This window comes from Callionymus lyra, chromosome 16, assembly GCF_982586985.1.
Source record: "Callionymus lyra chromosome 16, fCalLyr1.hap1.1, whole genome shotgun sequence".
NCBI classification, from domain to species: domain Eukaryota; kingdom Metazoa; phylum Chordata; class Actinopteri; order Syngnathiformes; family Callionymidae; genus Callionymus; species Callionymus lyra.
In genome coordinates this window covers 18,783,103-18,801,177 of record NC_141833.1, presented here as the reverse complement: position 1 = coordinate 18,801,177, position 18,075 = coordinate 18,783,103, and the positions used below count along the sequence as shown (strand labels likewise).

The window sequence follows — 18,075 nt, the reverse complement described above, 5'->3', positions numbered from 1 at the left end:
GACTGAAATAAAACTTTATTTTTTAAATCATCTTTTATAAAAATTAATTTACCGACAATAGATTAAAAACAAAAATATATATATATTTTAAATACAATTAAATACAAAATATATAATTAAGTTAAAACGTATTGTTTGTGGAAATTGTTTAATATCTCGTTGTGCACTGAAACAATTTTATTGTGGGTTAACTATTACTCTATTCAACCTAAAAATACTATCTTAAGCATACATTCAACACGGAAATAGGTACCATTAAATGTTAGATCAGAATCAAGTTTATTGCCAGTATTGTAAACATGAGACAGGAATTGTTTTGTGGCGTATAAAAAAAATGAAATAAATATAAATGAGATGAACAAATACAGTCAAATAAGAGACACAACATTAAAATGGTATGTAAAACAGAACAAGTAGTTTATAAAATATGTAAAAACGAATTAAAAAATGTTAATGATGCTGATAGAATAATGATTTCTTGAACATCAATAATTTATCATAACTACACATGTAATGCAAACACGATTCAACAGATACAATTTCATCAATTTAAGTGAATAGTTAACATGGTATGTATTTATGCTAGAATTCGCCTTCATCCCATACAAAAAAAGAGGAAGGAAAAAGAAGGATATATGGGGACAAAGTCAAAGTTACAGGCCCCAAATAATGTATATTTATTTATCGTCTACAACATGCTCTCCTTTGACAGGAAATGTCCCCTTTTTCTGAAAATTCCAATTTCAAACCTTCACTAACAAGAAAACAGCCCAATGAAGGCTCAAATAATAACGCAATAACAATATCTGTGGTGCAGTTTAAATCAGCTTTAAATATAATTATGCATCAACTTCATGTATTAAAAGCCATTGTTGGCCACATAATCGTGTTGTTGTGAAGTGGATTTGGCCCTGGATTTCACTTAGTAAAGAACAAAGATAAAGGGGAGGCCATGAAGTAATAATTATAATAAATAATTACAATAATAACTATAATAATAATAAAAGCACAATTCACAGCTCTCAAGGACCTTGTACACGTCATAATATAAACCAACAGCAACAGTAATACATTTGTTATCAAGATATACTGAATATACAATAAGTGAATATATATATATAATATATTTTAAAAGGGAAAACTTCCAAATATGAATCTCAGTGAAGAAGCCTAAAGTAGAGGTGAAGGCAGAGCAGCTGAAGGCTCTGGATCCCATGTGATAAATATATCTGTACTAAGATACTAAGGTTGTCGAAGTCCAAAAATGGGTTCATTAGAAGCAATTTTCAAGTTTAAAAGACAAATTAATGGAGGATGAAGGAGTTTTAATGCAGAGAGGCGAGAAAATTTTGACTGAGAATGTTAGAGATGCTGAAAAAAGAAGGAATAGAATAACATAGAAATTCATTATCATATATAAGGAGATGAAAATAACTTGCAAGGACTTGCATCTCTGATAAAATGAGTGTTATTTAAAAATACTGTCAATGTATATGTCAAAGTACAGATTGGAATCCAGTACAGTTCTGGAATCCTACTAGTAGAGATTGGAATTCCAATCTGTCCTAGGAGGATTCCAGATTCTACTAGTGAATTTCGATCTCTACTAGTAGAGATTGGAATCCTACTACTGTATTGGGATCTGAATATTGGAATTCCAATCTGTCCTATGGAATTCTACCAGGACAATCAAATGACATCAACTTTGGAACTGGCTTGGGAGGGGGTATAAACTCTTTTATACAGAGTCTCTAGATTACGTTTTATCTCTGATTTACATATCAATATTAAGATCCTAGTTCAGGACAAGTAGGATTTCAGATCCTACCAGATTCCAATCTGTACTGTGACATATACAACATTAATAGTGATTAATATCTTATAATACAAAAATAATTATCTTGGTAAACACGTTTTTTCTCTGATTTACATATCAATATTAAGATCCTAGTTCAGGATCCAGATCCAACTAGTAGAGATTGGAATTCCAATCTGTATCTGTACAAGTAAGATTTCAGGTCCTACCAGATTCCATTTTTTACTATGACAAATACAACACTAATGGCGATAAATATCTTGTAATACAAAAATAATTATCTTAGTAAACACCGTTCGAGTTTTTACGTCAACAACGTTCCTCCCTCGGCTTCCGTAGTCTGCGCCAGTGTCGACGTCATCGTGGGCGGGGCTCCGTGTAATCCAAACAGTGTCGAGAGCAGCAGTGGATCCTCCAGCGACCCGTCTTCGTGCCCGCAGCCAGATCTTCCTGTCAGGATGGCTGCTCAGAAGATAAACGAGGCTCACGAACACATGGCCAAAGCCGAGAAATGGTGAGTCTTCGTCGCGGAAACACGAGTGCGAGAGCAGTCAAGTCTCGTAGCTTCACGTTAGCATCGATGCTAATAGAAAAAAAAGGCCACTGTTGATGTTTAGCCAGTGCGACAGATCTGACAGCTCGTGAATACACGTTATTTATGTTACAAATATACGTGATCGATTTCTAATGTCTTTTAAACATCGTTGTCGCGATTATTTACAGCTTAAAAACCAGCTTCACCAAGTGGAAGCCAGATTTCGACAGCGCAGCTTCAGAATACGCCAAAGCAGGTGAAGCATAAGTGATGAAGATGAAGATGATGAAGATTGATCACATTTATTTACCTGTTTTTATTCTATTATTTTACAGCTGTCTGCTTCAAGAACGCCAAACAATACGATCAAGCCAAGGATGCTTACCTGAAGGAAGCTGAATATCACACAGAAAATAAAACGTATCCTTCATTTCTAACAGTTCTTGCTTCAATATTGTCTCTGTTTATCTCCTCAACTCTTCCTCCAGACTCTTCCACGCCGCCAAGTGAGTCCGTCAAAACCATCTTTATCGTCCCTTAAATGTGTCGTTTAACGCCTCCTTTTATTTCCCCCGCAGGGCCATCGAGCAAGCAGGGATGATGATGAAGGTGAGAGTGGATCTTCTTCTCTTCCGTCACTTCCTGTGGTGGATTTTTTAAAATATTTATTTTTGTGTTCAGGAGCAAAAGAAGATGCCGGAGGCGATCCAGCTCATCGAGAAAGCCTGCATGATGTACATGGAGAACGGGACCCCCGACACGGCTGCTATGGCTCTGGACCGGGCCGGGAAGTAAGGAGGGATGGAGGGAAAAAGCACTTTTCCTTTTTTTTTTAAATAATCAGGATTATACACATTTATTGTCAATTTTATGAACACAACAGCAGATTTTCTTTGAGTGCTTTTGACAATATCGAATCCAATGAATGAACGAAATAAATATGAATAAAATAAAAATGTATAAATAAAATCAAATCATATATTTACAGATCCTTAAAAATGCTTAAAATTCATGAAAAATAAGGCATTAAGTAAGTAAGTAAGTAAGTAAGTAATATTTATTTATATAGCGCTTTTCGAGACCAGGGTCACAAAGCGCTTAAACAATCAAAACAATACTCAAAAAAGTACATACTTTAAAGATCAAGATAATACTGAGAACAACACAGGATTAATTGGTTGTTGATTAAATGTTTTTTTTAAATGTCTTAAAGCATCTCTGGGTAGTTTTTGTACTAAAATATTTTCATTAAACTTGTGATGACATGTCAACTTAAAACTAGACGTTTAGTGAGTGCTCATGGGAAATGTGGTCTCCAGTCGGGCTAAACAGTACCACTTTAGTCCACTGGCGTCGCTCCACTAGAAATCGCATAGAATCGCTTAAGATCAAATCATCAAAATTCGTAACAATTAAAACTATTGATGAATAACATTTAGTTTTACGTTTCAAAATATTGAATGACATTTATTTAAAGAATAGAGATCAATTGTTTTTCATGTCCATTTTTTTTCAAAATACATTTTTAATTTTTTTTATTATAATAAACATTCGGGTAAAATAGTGTTTAACTCTATATGTTATTGATTGTTTTCAACTTTGTGTTATTGTCGAGTTTTTCTTGAGTTTATTACTAATGACATTTAAAAAGTATTACAAAATAATTGATTTTAATTTGCCCTGATTGAATTTAAAAATGAAATAAGGTTAAATAATAATATTTCAATGCGATTAAATTAATAAAATGAAGATTTCGACGAGCAGATTTAATGAATTAGCTGCTGCTTATTTCTTCTGTTGTTATTCCATATTAATAATAATAATAATAATAATAATCTCTATTTATATAGCGCCTATTAATCCTGACTGTTTTATTATTTCAAAACAAACACAAATAATCTTCATATTTAATGTTGTGTTTTCTCCTCCAGACTGATCGAGCCTCTGAACCTGGAGAAAGCTGTGGATTTATACCAAAAGGCTGCTGGAGTCTTCGAGGTAAAGACTCGACTCGTCATAACATTATTAGAGAAAGTTTCGTGGTCTGGATTACCATCTGGATCCATCACTTTCTAGTGGTATTTTGTGAGCGAGACACACTTTCTTGTTTGCTGTATGTTGTGCGAGCGGGTTCTTCCTCCTGCTGTCGAATTATTAGTGAAGATGTGAACAAATGAATCGAGGTTGATAAAATAAATGTAGGACATATAAAAATTACTCTTTGAAAGTGAGCTGCTTGGAGGAGGTCTGCGCTCTCCTGTTTTATTTTTAGCCGGACTCCTATGACTCATCGTGTGACTGATCATGTGACCCGCTTTCTCCAAAAAACATGACCATTTAGAAGTGTTTTATAATTAGTTTAACTCTATATTTAATTTGTTAAATATCTTTTTTTAACCCTTGTGTGGTGTCTGGGTCAATGTGACCGCGAAGGCTTGAAAACATGAACAAGTTCAACTTGACCCAGAGACAACACAAAGGATACCACAAACACATTTGTGGTTGGGTCATCTTGACCCTCAGCTAACATAAGGGTTAAAAACTTTTTGTTTCTCCTCCTTTACTTTTTATTTGTCCTTTTTATGGATATTGATTATATAGTTGTGCATTTATATCATACTTTTAGAATTAAACGTTTATTAAAATAAATATTACACAATTAATAACACACCTTTTTTGTCGTATTTCAAATTGTTAAATATTTGAAATAAATATATCTTGTATATAAATATATATGTCAATACAATGGGAAAAAAAAGAAATTATATCCAATGAAATTAGGACTAAAGTTTATTTTAGTGTTACATTTTATTTGACTATAAATAGAAGTTTTCCATCATATTCACCACTAAAAGTCTATTTCTCTTCACCTTCTTTTCTAAATCATGGTCCAGAACGAGGACCGTCTGCGTCAGGCCGTGGAGCTTCTGGGAAAAGCCTCCCGTCTGCTGGTCCGATTGAGAAGGTACCGACTCCATTTGCTCCATGTTTGGACCTTCATCACCTCCTGAAAAAACTCCTCCCCAGGTTGGATGAAGCCGCCGTGGCTCTGCAGAAGGAGAAGAACATGTACAAGGAGATCGAGAACTTCCCCATGTGCTTCAAGGTTCCTCCTCTAATCTCGCTTTAAACCATTTTTTAAGAAGCTTCAACTTCAGCTGAATCTTTTTTTGCAGAAAACCACGGCTCAGGTTCTGATCCACCTGCACAGAGCGGACTTTGTTGCTGCGGATAAATGTGTGCGAGAGAGTTACAGGTGCGTTTTTATTTCCACGATTTGTTGAGTCACTCGCTTTCGTTTGTAATGCTCGAAACGGCCGCCAGGGGTCCCCAGATTCCCCGCAGCCTCACAGAAAACATTTCCTCTGGAAGTTGTATTTTGAACATTTAAACATTTTTTTTAAAGCTTTAAATTATTTTAAAAATATATTACATTGAATAATTTCTATATTAAAAGGTTGGATTTGTTTTTACCGAGTCTTTGGATTCAATCGTATGTTTTTTGTTATTGTTAAATAATTTAATTAAAACATTTGAACACTTTCAAAATGAATGAACGTTTGATAAAGTTCTTAGTAATAATTTTAAAAATATATTTAATTTAATAATTTCTATATTAAAAGGTTGGATTTGTTTTTACAGAGTCATTGGATTCAATCGTATGTTTTTTTTATTGTTAAATAATTTAATTAAAACATTTTCAAAATGAATGAACGTTTGATAATGTTCTTAATAATAATTTTAAAAATATATTTTCTAAATTCAATATTTTCTATTTCGTAGCTGTTTGGTGGCAATTTAATTTCTTTTTTAACTAAATCATTTAAATAAAAAACAAATTCAACCTTTAAATAAATAAATCCAAACAGAATTAAAAAACAATTCCAAATTTTGAGTGACTGTAATAAAGTCGACATCCGTGACGAACAAAACATTATTATCTTGTCCAGTCTACCCGGGTACAGCGGGAGCGAGGACTGCGTCGCCATGGAGACGCTACTGCAGGGCTACGACGAGCAGGACGAGGACCAGGTCTACAGGGTCTGCAACTCCCCTCTGCTCAAGTACATGGACAACGACGTGAGTCTTCATCGTGGTTGAGTTTGTCGACATATATTTATACGTAAACAATAAAGTGGTTACAGTGGACGAAATTTAGCCCCAAAAAACTACTGACAGAAGTCTGGTTGAGAATGAAAAAAGATGGACGGAAAATAATGCTGATAATGAAGGAGTAATAAGTATTAAATGAATTTATTAATACATTTGATACTTATTACCCAAATCATATTCAATTTTTATCTAAGGTTATCATTTTAACAGCTTATATTTGAATAAATTGTGAATTAAATATATACTTTTTTTTAATCTTCAATTAACATGCAGATATTTACAGTGTTTGTTTATTTTTGTGTTGGAGTAAACATGAGATCCCAGCAATGACTGAGGACGAGAGGATACATTGACTTCAGCAGCTTTTAAAGCTGATATTTGGACATATTTTGGTTTGAAAACAAATGAAAGCGGTTACGACTGAGGACGAGAGGATACAGTGACTCCAGCAGCTTTTAAAGCTGATGTTTGGACATATTTTGGTTTGAAAACAAATTAAAGGAGTTACAACTGAGGACGAGAGGATACAGTCGATTCCAGCAGTTTTTTAAGCTGAAGTTTGAAAACAAATGAAAGCAGTTGCGACTTCGTCAAGAGTCATGTGGTCTGTAAATTCTGCAATACCTGAGTCAAGTACTGGACAATACTACACATATATTCTTGTTACTACACAATCACAACACCAGAGTCAAGTACTCGACAATACTTACTGCAGTATCACAAAATAAGATGTATACATTGTTGCCGCTGTATCGTGAAACATACTCTATCTAACAATTCTACACACCTCACTGATAATACACAACATAAAGTGGATTTTACAACAATTTTGAAAACATTAAAAAATACACGATAAGTAGTGATGTGTTGATGAAGCATCATGAAACAGTGTCATGTTGTTCAGAGGTCAGTAGGTGGCGCCATCAGTTTAAAAATGATGTTTTTTTAGAACAGTTGTTCAAAACAAATGAAAATAGTGCAGAGACGCCATCTAGTGGAAGATAATGACACTGCTTCATGAAGCTTCATCAACACATCACTAACTATAAGTACTAGTATGGTATGAGTAGTAAACAAAACATACTAATAAAGTAGTATCTATAGAAGTGTCTACCTTCCCTGACCTGCGCTCTCCTCCCAGTACGCCAAACTGGCCATCTCCCTGAGAGTACCCGGAGGAGGCACCAAGAAGAAGAAGGCTGCGGCTCCAGCAGGGGGCGCCGGCTCCGCCCCCGCGGAGGAGGAGGACGACTACGAGGGCGGCTTGTGTTAAATCTTCCACGTCCGGCGTCGACCGCTCTTCCCTCCGTGAGTTCCAACCCCAAAAAAAAAAGAGCGAAAACAAGTCGGCGAAAGCTCCATGTTTGACGTAAACTCTAGTGTCCCCGTTAGTGACGAGGTCAACCGAGACCCCGACTCTAGTGTTGATTTGTACAGAGATAAATTATTCAGTATTGACGGTGGAAGCATGTTGTGGATATTTATGCTCGTGTCACATGATCTTCCTTCAATCAACCACAGCTTTCATTCCAAGTCACTCTGACGCTGATAAAGGGACTCGTTTACATGTTTTTATTTGTGCTGTCGTAACCTGTCAATCATATCAATAAATGTTCAGTCATGTGTCCCGTCTTTCTGAAGGTGTTTTCTCTTCTGTTGCTCCTGCACCAGTGGTGTCAAATAAAATAAACAGTGTCTTCGTAATAGCGAGAACTTGTACGTGGAACATAAAAACATTAAGAAATAAATCATTATTTTATATAAGAAATATTTTATCCTTGAAACCATAATCAAGGACATCTTTAAGAGACTATGACTCTGGCTCGGGAACACCTCGGGACCCTCGGGAAGAGAAAAGTCTGGGCTTTTCCTGCTGAAGCTGCTGCCCCCGCGACCCTGACCCGGTTGAAGATGACAGGCTTTAATTTTGATATTAACGAAATATTGTTTTTAAAAAAATGTTGATTTTTGAATATATTTCCCTCATTTAATATAATAAATAAGAAACTAAAGATTGTTTCTATCAGATGATCAATAAAAATAAAATGTTAGTATGTATGTAAATACGTATGTACGAATGTAAATGATTCTGATGGAAGAAGAAACAAACATTTTGCCCCATAAATAATACTGACAGAAGAAACTTGTACTTGCATAAGATGATAAACAAATATTTAGCACAAGAAATAAAAAAAACTATATTAATATTACTGATGGAATAAGAAAAATCTCAAAAATAATTTTGGCAGAAAAAAATGCTGATATTTAAAAGAAGAAGAAAATAATATTTGACTGTTTAAACTTAAAAAGTAATGAAATTCAAATTAATTTTTTTAAATAATTTATTATTATGTTTGTCAATAACTTTAAATAAATTGAACAATTTGCAAATTGAAATCATTTCTATTTTTGTTATAATTAAATAAACTTATATTTTCAAAATGAATGCAGTGTTAATTAACACAGACAAGTTTAATATTCTTACATAATTCCTTAATAAAAATACATCCAAACTCAATATTTTCTTTTTAATTCGTAGCCTTTTAAATTCAATAAAATAAAATAAAAAATATATTGAATTTATGTGTTTTTAAAAGAATTGACAAAGAATATATGACATTTATTTTGGGGAAAATATTTGATTTTCCAAATTCATGTTTTCAATGAAAGCAAAAACAAACAAACTTTCAATTTACAATTTAATGAATTAAATAATAAAAAAAAATAATTTAATTAAAAAAAGCATTTAAATAAAAAATAATTAAAGTAAAAAAACATTTGTAATTTCCTCACTATTCTGATGTGACTGATATACTTTAATAATAGTGTTATTTTTTAAGCTGAACTTTTGACCTCGACGTTCACGCGACGAGACTGGATCGATCCGCTCTGGCGCCCCCTGCAGGAAGAAGCCGGAATGAACGCGAGCAGCCGGACCTCCGGGTTCATCATCTTCAGTTTTTATTTCCATTATTTCTGGACCTTTTATCACATTAACATACAAGTGCAGTTTCACATTTCAATCCTCGAACTCCTCTATGTACACGAGAAAACTGTTAAAATGACTTTCATGCTACGTGTCCTATAATGCATAGATGGACAAGAGAGCGCCACCTTCAGCCCTTCAGTGGGAACAGAACCAGAGTTCGGACGCCGGCCCTGCTGGTTCCGGACCGGGTCACTTGGGTCACCCCCCCCCCCCCCCCTCTCGTCACATGTCGGCTCGTCAGTGAAAACACTCTTCCTGAGAACGATATGTACGTTTCAAATAAAAAAAAAAATCTTCATCTCGGAGCCGATGGTCGCCCCCTTCTGGGCCGGAGGAGTATTGCACAGACCCCCGACGGGACCGTCCATCGGAGGGAAGCCCTTGTTTGTCGACGTCGTCTTAAAAAAATCAAGTAAGTGGCTTCATCTCTTTCAAATCCACCAGAGCCGCGACCGGCAGATTTGTGCTCGCAACCAAAAAAAGTCTTAAAACTTAAAAATAAAAAGTCCTTCACAGTGGGAGGTTTCGGGGTCCCGGGGTCACTGCGTCTTCTCCCGGGTCCACTTGATCATGGTCTCGGGCGATCGGTACAGGAAGATGAGTTTGGCGTACATGTCCTCCTCCAGGTCCAGCTCGCCGGTCTCGCGCACCAGGAAGATGTCGGTGCAGAGCTTGAGGATCCGGTCCACGTTGGGGAGCTCCTCGAACATGATGGTGCGAGAGATGCCGCTGAAGAACTCGCGCACGAACTTCCCGATGACCAGAACCACCGACGCGTACAAGCCCATGATCCTGGAGCCAGAGAGCATGTGTGTCATTATACTTTTGATATAGTTTATAATCATTTAATTCAATAATGTGTATTTTCAAAGGTAGTTTTTCATTTTTTAATAATAGAAATAAATGAATAAATTGAATATTCAGAGTGAATTTATTTTTCTACACATATAAATTGATCAATAAATCCAAATTAAACGTTTTAAATTCAATATTTGTTTTATTAATGGCCTTTTAAATTCAATATAAAAATGGTATAATAATGGGACCGTGATTGGCTGAAAGTCTCGTTGCATTGTTAACTCTATTGTTAACTCCTGAGGGATCAATAAAGTTTTTTTTTCACCTTAACACCTGCATTTATATTGAATTAAAAAAGAAATATTGAATCTAGAAAATGTATTTTTATTTATTTCAATTAAAATATCAAACTGAACGTGTGAAAAATGATGTTAATCGTTTAGAAAATATTCTTTTTTTTTTATTAAAATAAAAAACGATTTATATCTGAATAATTTAATTTAATTCAATAAAAACAAATTCAATATTTGAACGACTGAATTCAATTAAAAAAATCACTGTTACAACCTTTAAAATGTTAAATTCAATATTCTAATTTATATATATATTTTTTACATTGAATTTAAATTATTTATTTTGGAGTTATTAGAATAATAATATCAAGTGTAAAATATTTGGATTATATAATGAAACAATATACAATTATGAAAAATGTTAAATGTTTATAATATATAATAATATAATAATAATAATATAATAATAATATAAAATATACAGATTATTTAACTATTACAAGTGTAATTTATTATAATAATCCGTAAAACAAATCTCTCTAGAAAAATACTAAATTCAATTATTTAAAAATGACAGTAAATTAATTTCAAAATACTTCATTTAAATATTCAATATTCCGATGTTACTGATTCATTTCCACAGGAATGTTCGATCGTACCCGTATCCGGCCAGGAAGCCCAGACTAGGCGGGCTGACTTGGTCGCTGAAGACGTAGACCTCCAGCCCGGCTTCGTATTTGACGGTCCTGGTCCGCTCGATGGGTCCGCCCTCCGTCTGGTTGACGATCCACCACTCCTGGGTCGGATCCTGGTTCTGATCCGCGTCCCTCTGCGTCCTCTTCAGCGTCAGGTTGATGGGGAACATCTTCTCGTCCTTGTACAGAAGATCCACGGGTTTGGAGGCGGAGTCGCTCGGCGCTCGGATGTAGCGAGGGAAGAAGTCCGTCAGGGTTCTGTAGGAGGAAGAGACGGGAGCTCAGGACCGGCCCGGTGGGTCAACGGGTCGACGCCACACTCACACTTGGTCGCTGTGGTTGCCGTTCAGCAGCTTGATGAGGTCCTGCTTGGTCTTGGTGTCCAGGGTCGTCATCCGTTTACCGGACGCCGTCTCAGCCTTGGCGCCCAGATTCAGGTTCCTGTCACGACGACCGTGAGTTCGCTTCGACGTCGTAGCTTAGCAACGTATCTGAGCGGCGCTTTACAATGGAACGCTCACTCCCTCTCAGTGAACTCATCCCTGCTGCTGCGTCGTCTTTGTTGTGATCGTTAAAGTTTTATTTAACTGAGATGTTTGTGTCACTCTTGAGTAATGGTGTGTATCTGCTACAATCTGTTGATACGACATATAGTGATACTGTAGTAACAAGTATATATGTGTAGTATTGTCGAGTACTCTCTGGTGTAGTATTTACAGACCACATGACTCTTGACGAAGTCGTAACTGCTTTCATTTGTTTTCAAACCAAAATATGTCCAAACATCAGCTTTAAAAGCTGCTGGAGTCACTGTATCCTCTCGTCCTCAGTCATCGCTGGGATCTCATGGGAGGTTAACTCCAACACAAAAATTAACAAACACTGTCAATATTTGTGTGTTAATTGAAGATTTAAAACAATTATATATATATATATATATATATATATATATATATATATATATATATATATATATATATACTTGATATTTAAATATATGAACATTATTAAATAAGTATAAATAAATAATTAAGTAAAAGTTGGGGGAAGTTATTTTGCTCAAGGAATTCAGAATTAGCTCATATGTGCTTTTAAGTCGCACAAAAAGGTCGGCCGTATCCTCTCGTCCTCAGTCATCACCAAGGTCTTGCGGGTTTTTTTTATTTATTGACGAGGTCGTAACTGCTGTTGATTTGTTTTCACCAAAAATATGTCCAAACATCAGCTTTAAAAGCTGCTGGAGTCACTGTATCCTCTCGTCCTCAGTCACCGGCTGGATCGCGCTAGATTTTATTGTGTCTTAAGCTTTCGGAGGACGTGACGACTGCTGCCGTCTAGCGGCCGAAAGTTTAATTGCAAGACAAAAATGAACAAAAGCTAAACGTTAATTGTAAGATTTTTTTTTAAGTAATAATTTCATTATAAAGACTTTATTAAAATTGAAACTTTGATTACAAATATAAAGAAAAAGGTAGAAATAGATCCTGTTCTGTTGAGTATGACCTTCAGACTGCTGAACGAAAATATGACTTGAGCTATGTACTATGTAAAATATTATGTATTTATTCTATTTATAACATATTAGCACTATTGTGAACTTATTTGTATTTATACTTTATATATAGTCATTATTATGTACACTTTTTAAAATATAATATATTTATTCTATTTATAACATATTAGCACTATTGTTAACTTATTTGTATTTATACTTTATATACATTCATTATTATATGCAATATTTATAACGTTGTTTATGTATTCTGTTTATACTATACTGCACTATTTTTAACTTATTAATATTTATACTTATACTTTTTATAGTAAGTAAGTAAGTAAGTAATTTTTATTTGTATAGCGCTTTTCCAGACCAGGGTCACAAAGCGTTTAAACTATCATAACAATATTCAATAAAGTATATACTTTAAAGATTTTATATATACTTTCTCTCTTTTTTTTTAACGGTTGCCAAGCGACGAAATTTTCGTTGCCAGTTTCACTGTGTTTTCTGTGCAACGACAACAAAAGGAAGTCTAAAGTATCGTGAAAAAAATACCGTAATATTTACGTGTTTATGGACGTTTTCTAACAACCCTTGACTGCAGATGAATCTTGCGTACGATTGGACGGTGTTACCGTAATGACAGTACTACCGTAATGACAGTACTACCGTAATGACAGTACTACCGTAATGACAGTACTACGAGTGCAAAGCAGTTCTCAGCGTCCGTGGAGGTTCTAGACTCCAGGATCTGCTCAGAACGAACCTTTTTTTCAACAGGAAGTGGTTTTTATATACGAGTCGCTCAGACTTTTGACCGGGTTTAACCAGGTCGTGACCCCGCGACCCCCCCCGCCCCCCTCTGACACTCACCTCTGCACAGACCAGGACACGGTGATGGAGAACTCCTCCGTCCCGGTGTTCAACATATCGATCAGGTTGGTGCGACTGGGCGGACTGATGGTCCAGAGGGAGTTGGAGCTCCCCTTCAGGTCCGCGATCACCAGGTCCCCCGGGAGGTAGCCCTCCAGCCACTGCAGGGCGTTCTGGAAGGAGCGTCAGGAGCGTCAGGAGAACGTGGGCGTAAGAACGTGGGCGTGAGAACGTGGGCGTAAGAACGTGGGCGAGAACTCACGTCGTCCTGGCCGTACTTCTTCTTGAAGGCGTCGAGCTCTTCAGACGTGGCGACGTGCAGCTGCTTCTGCTGAGCGCTCATGGTGAAGATCGGCTGAGAGGCGACAACACTTTTGTCAAAACTCTCTCGTCAGAGAAAATATTTTAGACACGAAACAAAGAAATAAGTGACATGTTAATGTTTTGGAAGTTCGCCCCCGCGTGGTGTGGCGCGGTATTGCAACTTATCTGGCGCACAAGCCGAACTCTTCGCTCTTAAGTTGGAAAAAGTTACATTTTTTCACTATTTAACGCCTTTTTCTTCTTAAGATCCTATGATTATAGTTGAAAATTGTTTGATTCCAGTTGAAAATATTTTGATTGTAGTTAAAAAATTGTTAGTTTCTAGTAAAAAGGTTGATTCTAGTAAATAAAAATTGATTACAGTTGAAAAATGTTTGATTCTAGTTAAAAAAATTTTTATTTTTTTTCGAGTTGAAAATTGTTCATTTGTGGCCTTTTAATACTTCTTTAAATGATTCTTTTGATAAACTATTGTCAGTCTAAGTAAAAAAAAAAAAAATTCATTTTTCAGGTTTCAATTTCTTTAGTTTGTCAAAAAGGGAGAAAACAATACTTTTTAAAATTAAATCTAAACGTCAAATATCTATTTTATCGATTGAGGAAATTAAATCTAAACTTGATTTACTATTAATGTGCCTTTTATATCTTAGTTATGAAACCCATCCTTCCATCCATCCATCTCTCCATCTCTCCATCCATCCATCCATCCATCCATCCATCCATCCATCCATCCATCCATCCATCCATCCATCCATCCATCCATCCATCCATCCATCCATCATCCATCCATCCATCCATCCATCTCTCCATCCATCCATCCATCCATCCATCCTTCCATCCATCCATCCATCCATCTCTCCATCCATCCATCCATCCATCCATCCATCCATCCATCCATCCATCCATCATCCATCCATCCATCCATCCATCCATCTCTCCATCCATCCATCCATCCATCCATCCATCCATCCATCCATCCATCCATCCATCCATCCATCCATCCATCCATCCATCCATCCATCCATCCATCCTTCCATCCATCCATCCTTCCATCCATCCATCCATCCATCTCTCCATCCATCCATCCATCCATCCATCCATCCATCCATCCATCCATCCATCCATCCATCCATCCATCCATCCATCCATCCATCCATCCATCCATCCATCCATCCATCCATCCATCCATCCATCCATCCATCCATCCATCCATCCATCCATCCATCCATCCATCCATCCATCCATCCATCCATCCATCCATCCATCCATCCATCCATCCATCCATCCATCCATCCATCCATCCATCCATCCATCCATCCATCCATCCATCCATCCATCCATCCATCCATCCATCCATCCATCCATCCATCCATCCATCCATCCATCCATCCATCCATCCATCCATCCATCCATCCATCCATCCCTCCCTCCATCCCTCCCTCCATCCATCCATCGTCGCACCTGGAAACCAGCCAGAGTGATTTCGAGTGAGACGTCGAGCGGCGAGTTCACGACGCCGGCGACGGACTTGACGAGCGACATGAAGAGCAGCGGGAACCAGACGATGCAGATCAGCAGCATCACGATCATGCCGCCCATGCCGTACTTCACCACCTTCTTCTTCTTCTGCCCGCGAGGCTGTGGATACCTCTGAGGAGCAGGAGACCAAAAGGACGAGCGTGAGTTTCCTTCTTAACCGTTAAAAACTCTTCCGATTATCAAATTCCAAAAACCTTCTCCGACTCCCGCCAGCACTTGAGGATGAAGATGTGGGCGTAGATGTCCTCCACGCAGATCCAGCTGGACAGCGACAGCGAGGTGTCGGTCCAGACCCAGTCCATCACCGCCCGCAGCTCCGTCAGGAAGGGAACCAACCGGAAGCTGAATTCAAGACGTCATTTTTTTTTGGTTAAAAAGCAGTCAAAACTAGTGCGACGATGGGTTTTGTGTCACATCGCGTGATACACTGCGCCTGTTGCTGTGCCTTGGCTCCTCAACTGATGAACTAAAAGCCCAGCAACAGGCGCCAGATTGTAAATCTTTGTTGTTCGGTCATTTCTGAATTATTCTCTTTTTAATTATTTTGTTTTGTTGTGTTTTTTATGACCAAACGCTCTTTGTTTTTTTTATCATCCAGAGTTTTCTCTTTAACCATTTTTTGAGGCGTTTTTAGTTTTTCATTTTTGACTCTTTTATGGACACTTTGTTCAACTTGTTCTTCTTTTTCTTTTGTCTCATTTTGAGTATTGAACCCAAACAATGTATTTCTTTCTCGGCAACGACCATAAGTTTATTTTCCCATCACTGTCTGGTACTCTGCCGCAAAATATGACTTAAGAAGGATTTGTAACAATGTTTGTATATTAATATACATGTATTTATTGTATGGGTATCTGTGTAAAAATATATGGCACAAGCAAAATAATAATTAAAAAGGGGTAAGAATTTATAAAAAGTACTTCTTCTAGTCCTTTTTCGGACCACAGAGTTTTGTTAAATTGGTATTTTCTTATGTATGTACAAATAATTTACAATTTGTTTTTGTTTGAAAAATCTCAAACGTCCTACATATTTTTAAGATATGTTATCTGAATATTTTTCTGTATATCCGTGTTGCCTTCACTGTCTTTTGCGTAACTTTATAATTCAAAATACTATGTTGAAAAAATATTTGTTACTTGGAAATGTACCATATTTAGATTCATCTACCAGCGTCTGGTACTAAATGTAACTAGAACAGCTTTTTAACTAAGTTGTTTCTCTGTCGTTGTGTACTGTTGTGTATCCGTGTTGCCTTCACTGTCTCTTCCGTAACGGAGTCGCTCTGACACTTGAAGGCATCACCGAGGAAGGTGTCATGTGTCACCATCTGGCCGTGAACCCCTGGCTCTCGAGCAGACGAAACATTCCCCACATTCCTCACCCCTGGAACAGGAAGAGGTTGACGTAGTTGTAGCTCTTGGTGAGGAAGTTCCCGAGGACGCGGGTGGGGTAACCACAGCGGATCTGATAGGCCGACAGCCCGAAGTAGATGCACTTGACGAAGTACCACATCTGAGCCACTGTGTTCTTGCTGAAGCGCCTGCGAGGGGAAGACAATGAATACAATGTCAATGTTTGGGGTTCCGATGTCGCTATTGGCTACGCTTAGAAACGTGTAATGACTTAAGGACAGTGAAGTAGTTAAACCTGGTCAACAGTTTGAGTGACTCGTACCTGCTTCAACTACTTCCTGTTTTATCGTTTAAGTTCCCTGAGACACTACGCTATGACTGAAGTCAAGAATTTTGCGATACGATATATTTTGATACAGCAGGAACAAGGATATATTTGTAGTATTGTCGAGTACTTCACTCTATAATTAATCAATTTTCAGTTGTAATCAAATAATTTTTAACTATAATAAAACAATTTTCAACTAGAATCGAACAATTTTCAACTCCATTCAAATAATTTTTAACTAGAACCTGGCGATACGATATATAATGATACTGTAGTAACAAGGATACATGTGTAGTATTGTCGAGTACTTGACTCTGGTGTTGCAGTATTTACAGACCACATGACTCTTGACAAAGTCGTAACTGATTTCATTTGTTTTCAAACCAAAATATGTCCAAACATCAGCTTAACAAGATGCTGTAGTCGACTGTATCCTCTCGTCCTCAGTTGTAACTGCTTTCATTTGTTTTCAAACCAAAATATGTCCAAACATCAGCTTAACAAGATGCTGTAGTCGACTGTATCCTCTCATCCTCAGTTGTAACTGCTTTCATTTGTTTTCAAACCAAAATATGTCCAAACATCAGCTTAACAAGATGCTGTAGTCGACTGTATCCTCTCGTCCTCAGTTGTAACTGCTTTCATTTGTTTTCAAACCAAAATATGTCCAAACATCAGCTTAACAAGATGCTGTAGTCGACTGTATCCTCTCGTCCTCAGTTGTAACTGCTTTCATTTGTTTTCAAACCAAAATATGTCCAAACATCAGCTTAACAAGATGCTGTAGTCGACTGTATCCTCTCATCCTCAGTTGTAACTGCTTTCATTTGTTTTCAAACCAAAATATGTCCAAACATCAGCTTAACAAGATGCTGTAGTCGACTGTATCCTCTCGTCCTCAGTTGTAACTGCTTTA

General features: G+C 36.8%; 2 protein-coding genes across 3 annotated transcripts in view; one reads left to right on the top strand and one right to left on the bottom strand.

Annotated features, from left to right (window-relative positions):
- Positions 1-2,193: 2,193 nt before the first annotated feature.
- On the top strand, positions 2,194-8,089 carry napgb (N-ethylmaleimide-sensitive factor attachment protein, gamma b). The gene is made up of 12 exons (XM_087810800.1): positions 2,194-2,330; positions 2,540-2,607; positions 2,687-2,771; positions 2,840-2,857; positions 2,930-2,960; positions 3,033-3,142; positions 4,283-4,349; positions 5,246-5,316; positions 5,379-5,457; positions 5,528-5,607; positions 6,302-6,431; positions 7,606-8,089. Exons 1-12 carry the CDS (start codon positions 2,275-2,277, stop codon positions 7,735-7,737), a joined length of 927 nt encoding a protein of 308 aa, XP_087666926.1. The 5' UTR covers positions 2,194-2,274; the 3' UTR covers positions 7,738-8,089.
- A 1,312-nt stretch (positions 8,090-9,401) lies between these two features.
- The window catches only part of piezo2b (piezo-type mechanosensitive ion channel component 2b), a 117,104-nt gene continuing 108,430 nt past the window's right edge, over positions 9,402-18,075 (bottom strand). For both annotated transcript variants that reach the window (XM_087810878.1, XM_087810877.1), the window contains 8 exons: positions 16,861-17,019; positions 15,671-15,818; positions 15,399-15,587; positions 13,876-13,968; positions 13,614-13,786; positions 11,564-11,680; positions 11,204-11,497; positions 9,402-10,245 (listed from right to left, as the gene is read on the bottom strand). In XM_087810878.1, coding sequence (XP_087667004.1) covers positions 9,993-10,245; positions 11,204-11,497; positions 11,564-11,680; positions 13,614-13,786; positions 13,876-13,968; positions 15,399-15,587; positions 15,671-15,818; positions 16,861-17,019 — 1,426 coding nt within the window. In that variant the 3' untranslated portion in view covers positions 9,402-9,992. The remainder of the gene's footprint in view (positions 10,246-11,203; positions 11,498-11,563; positions 11,681-13,613; positions 13,787-13,875; positions 13,969-15,398; positions 15,588-15,670; positions 15,819-16,860; positions 17,020-18,075) is intronic.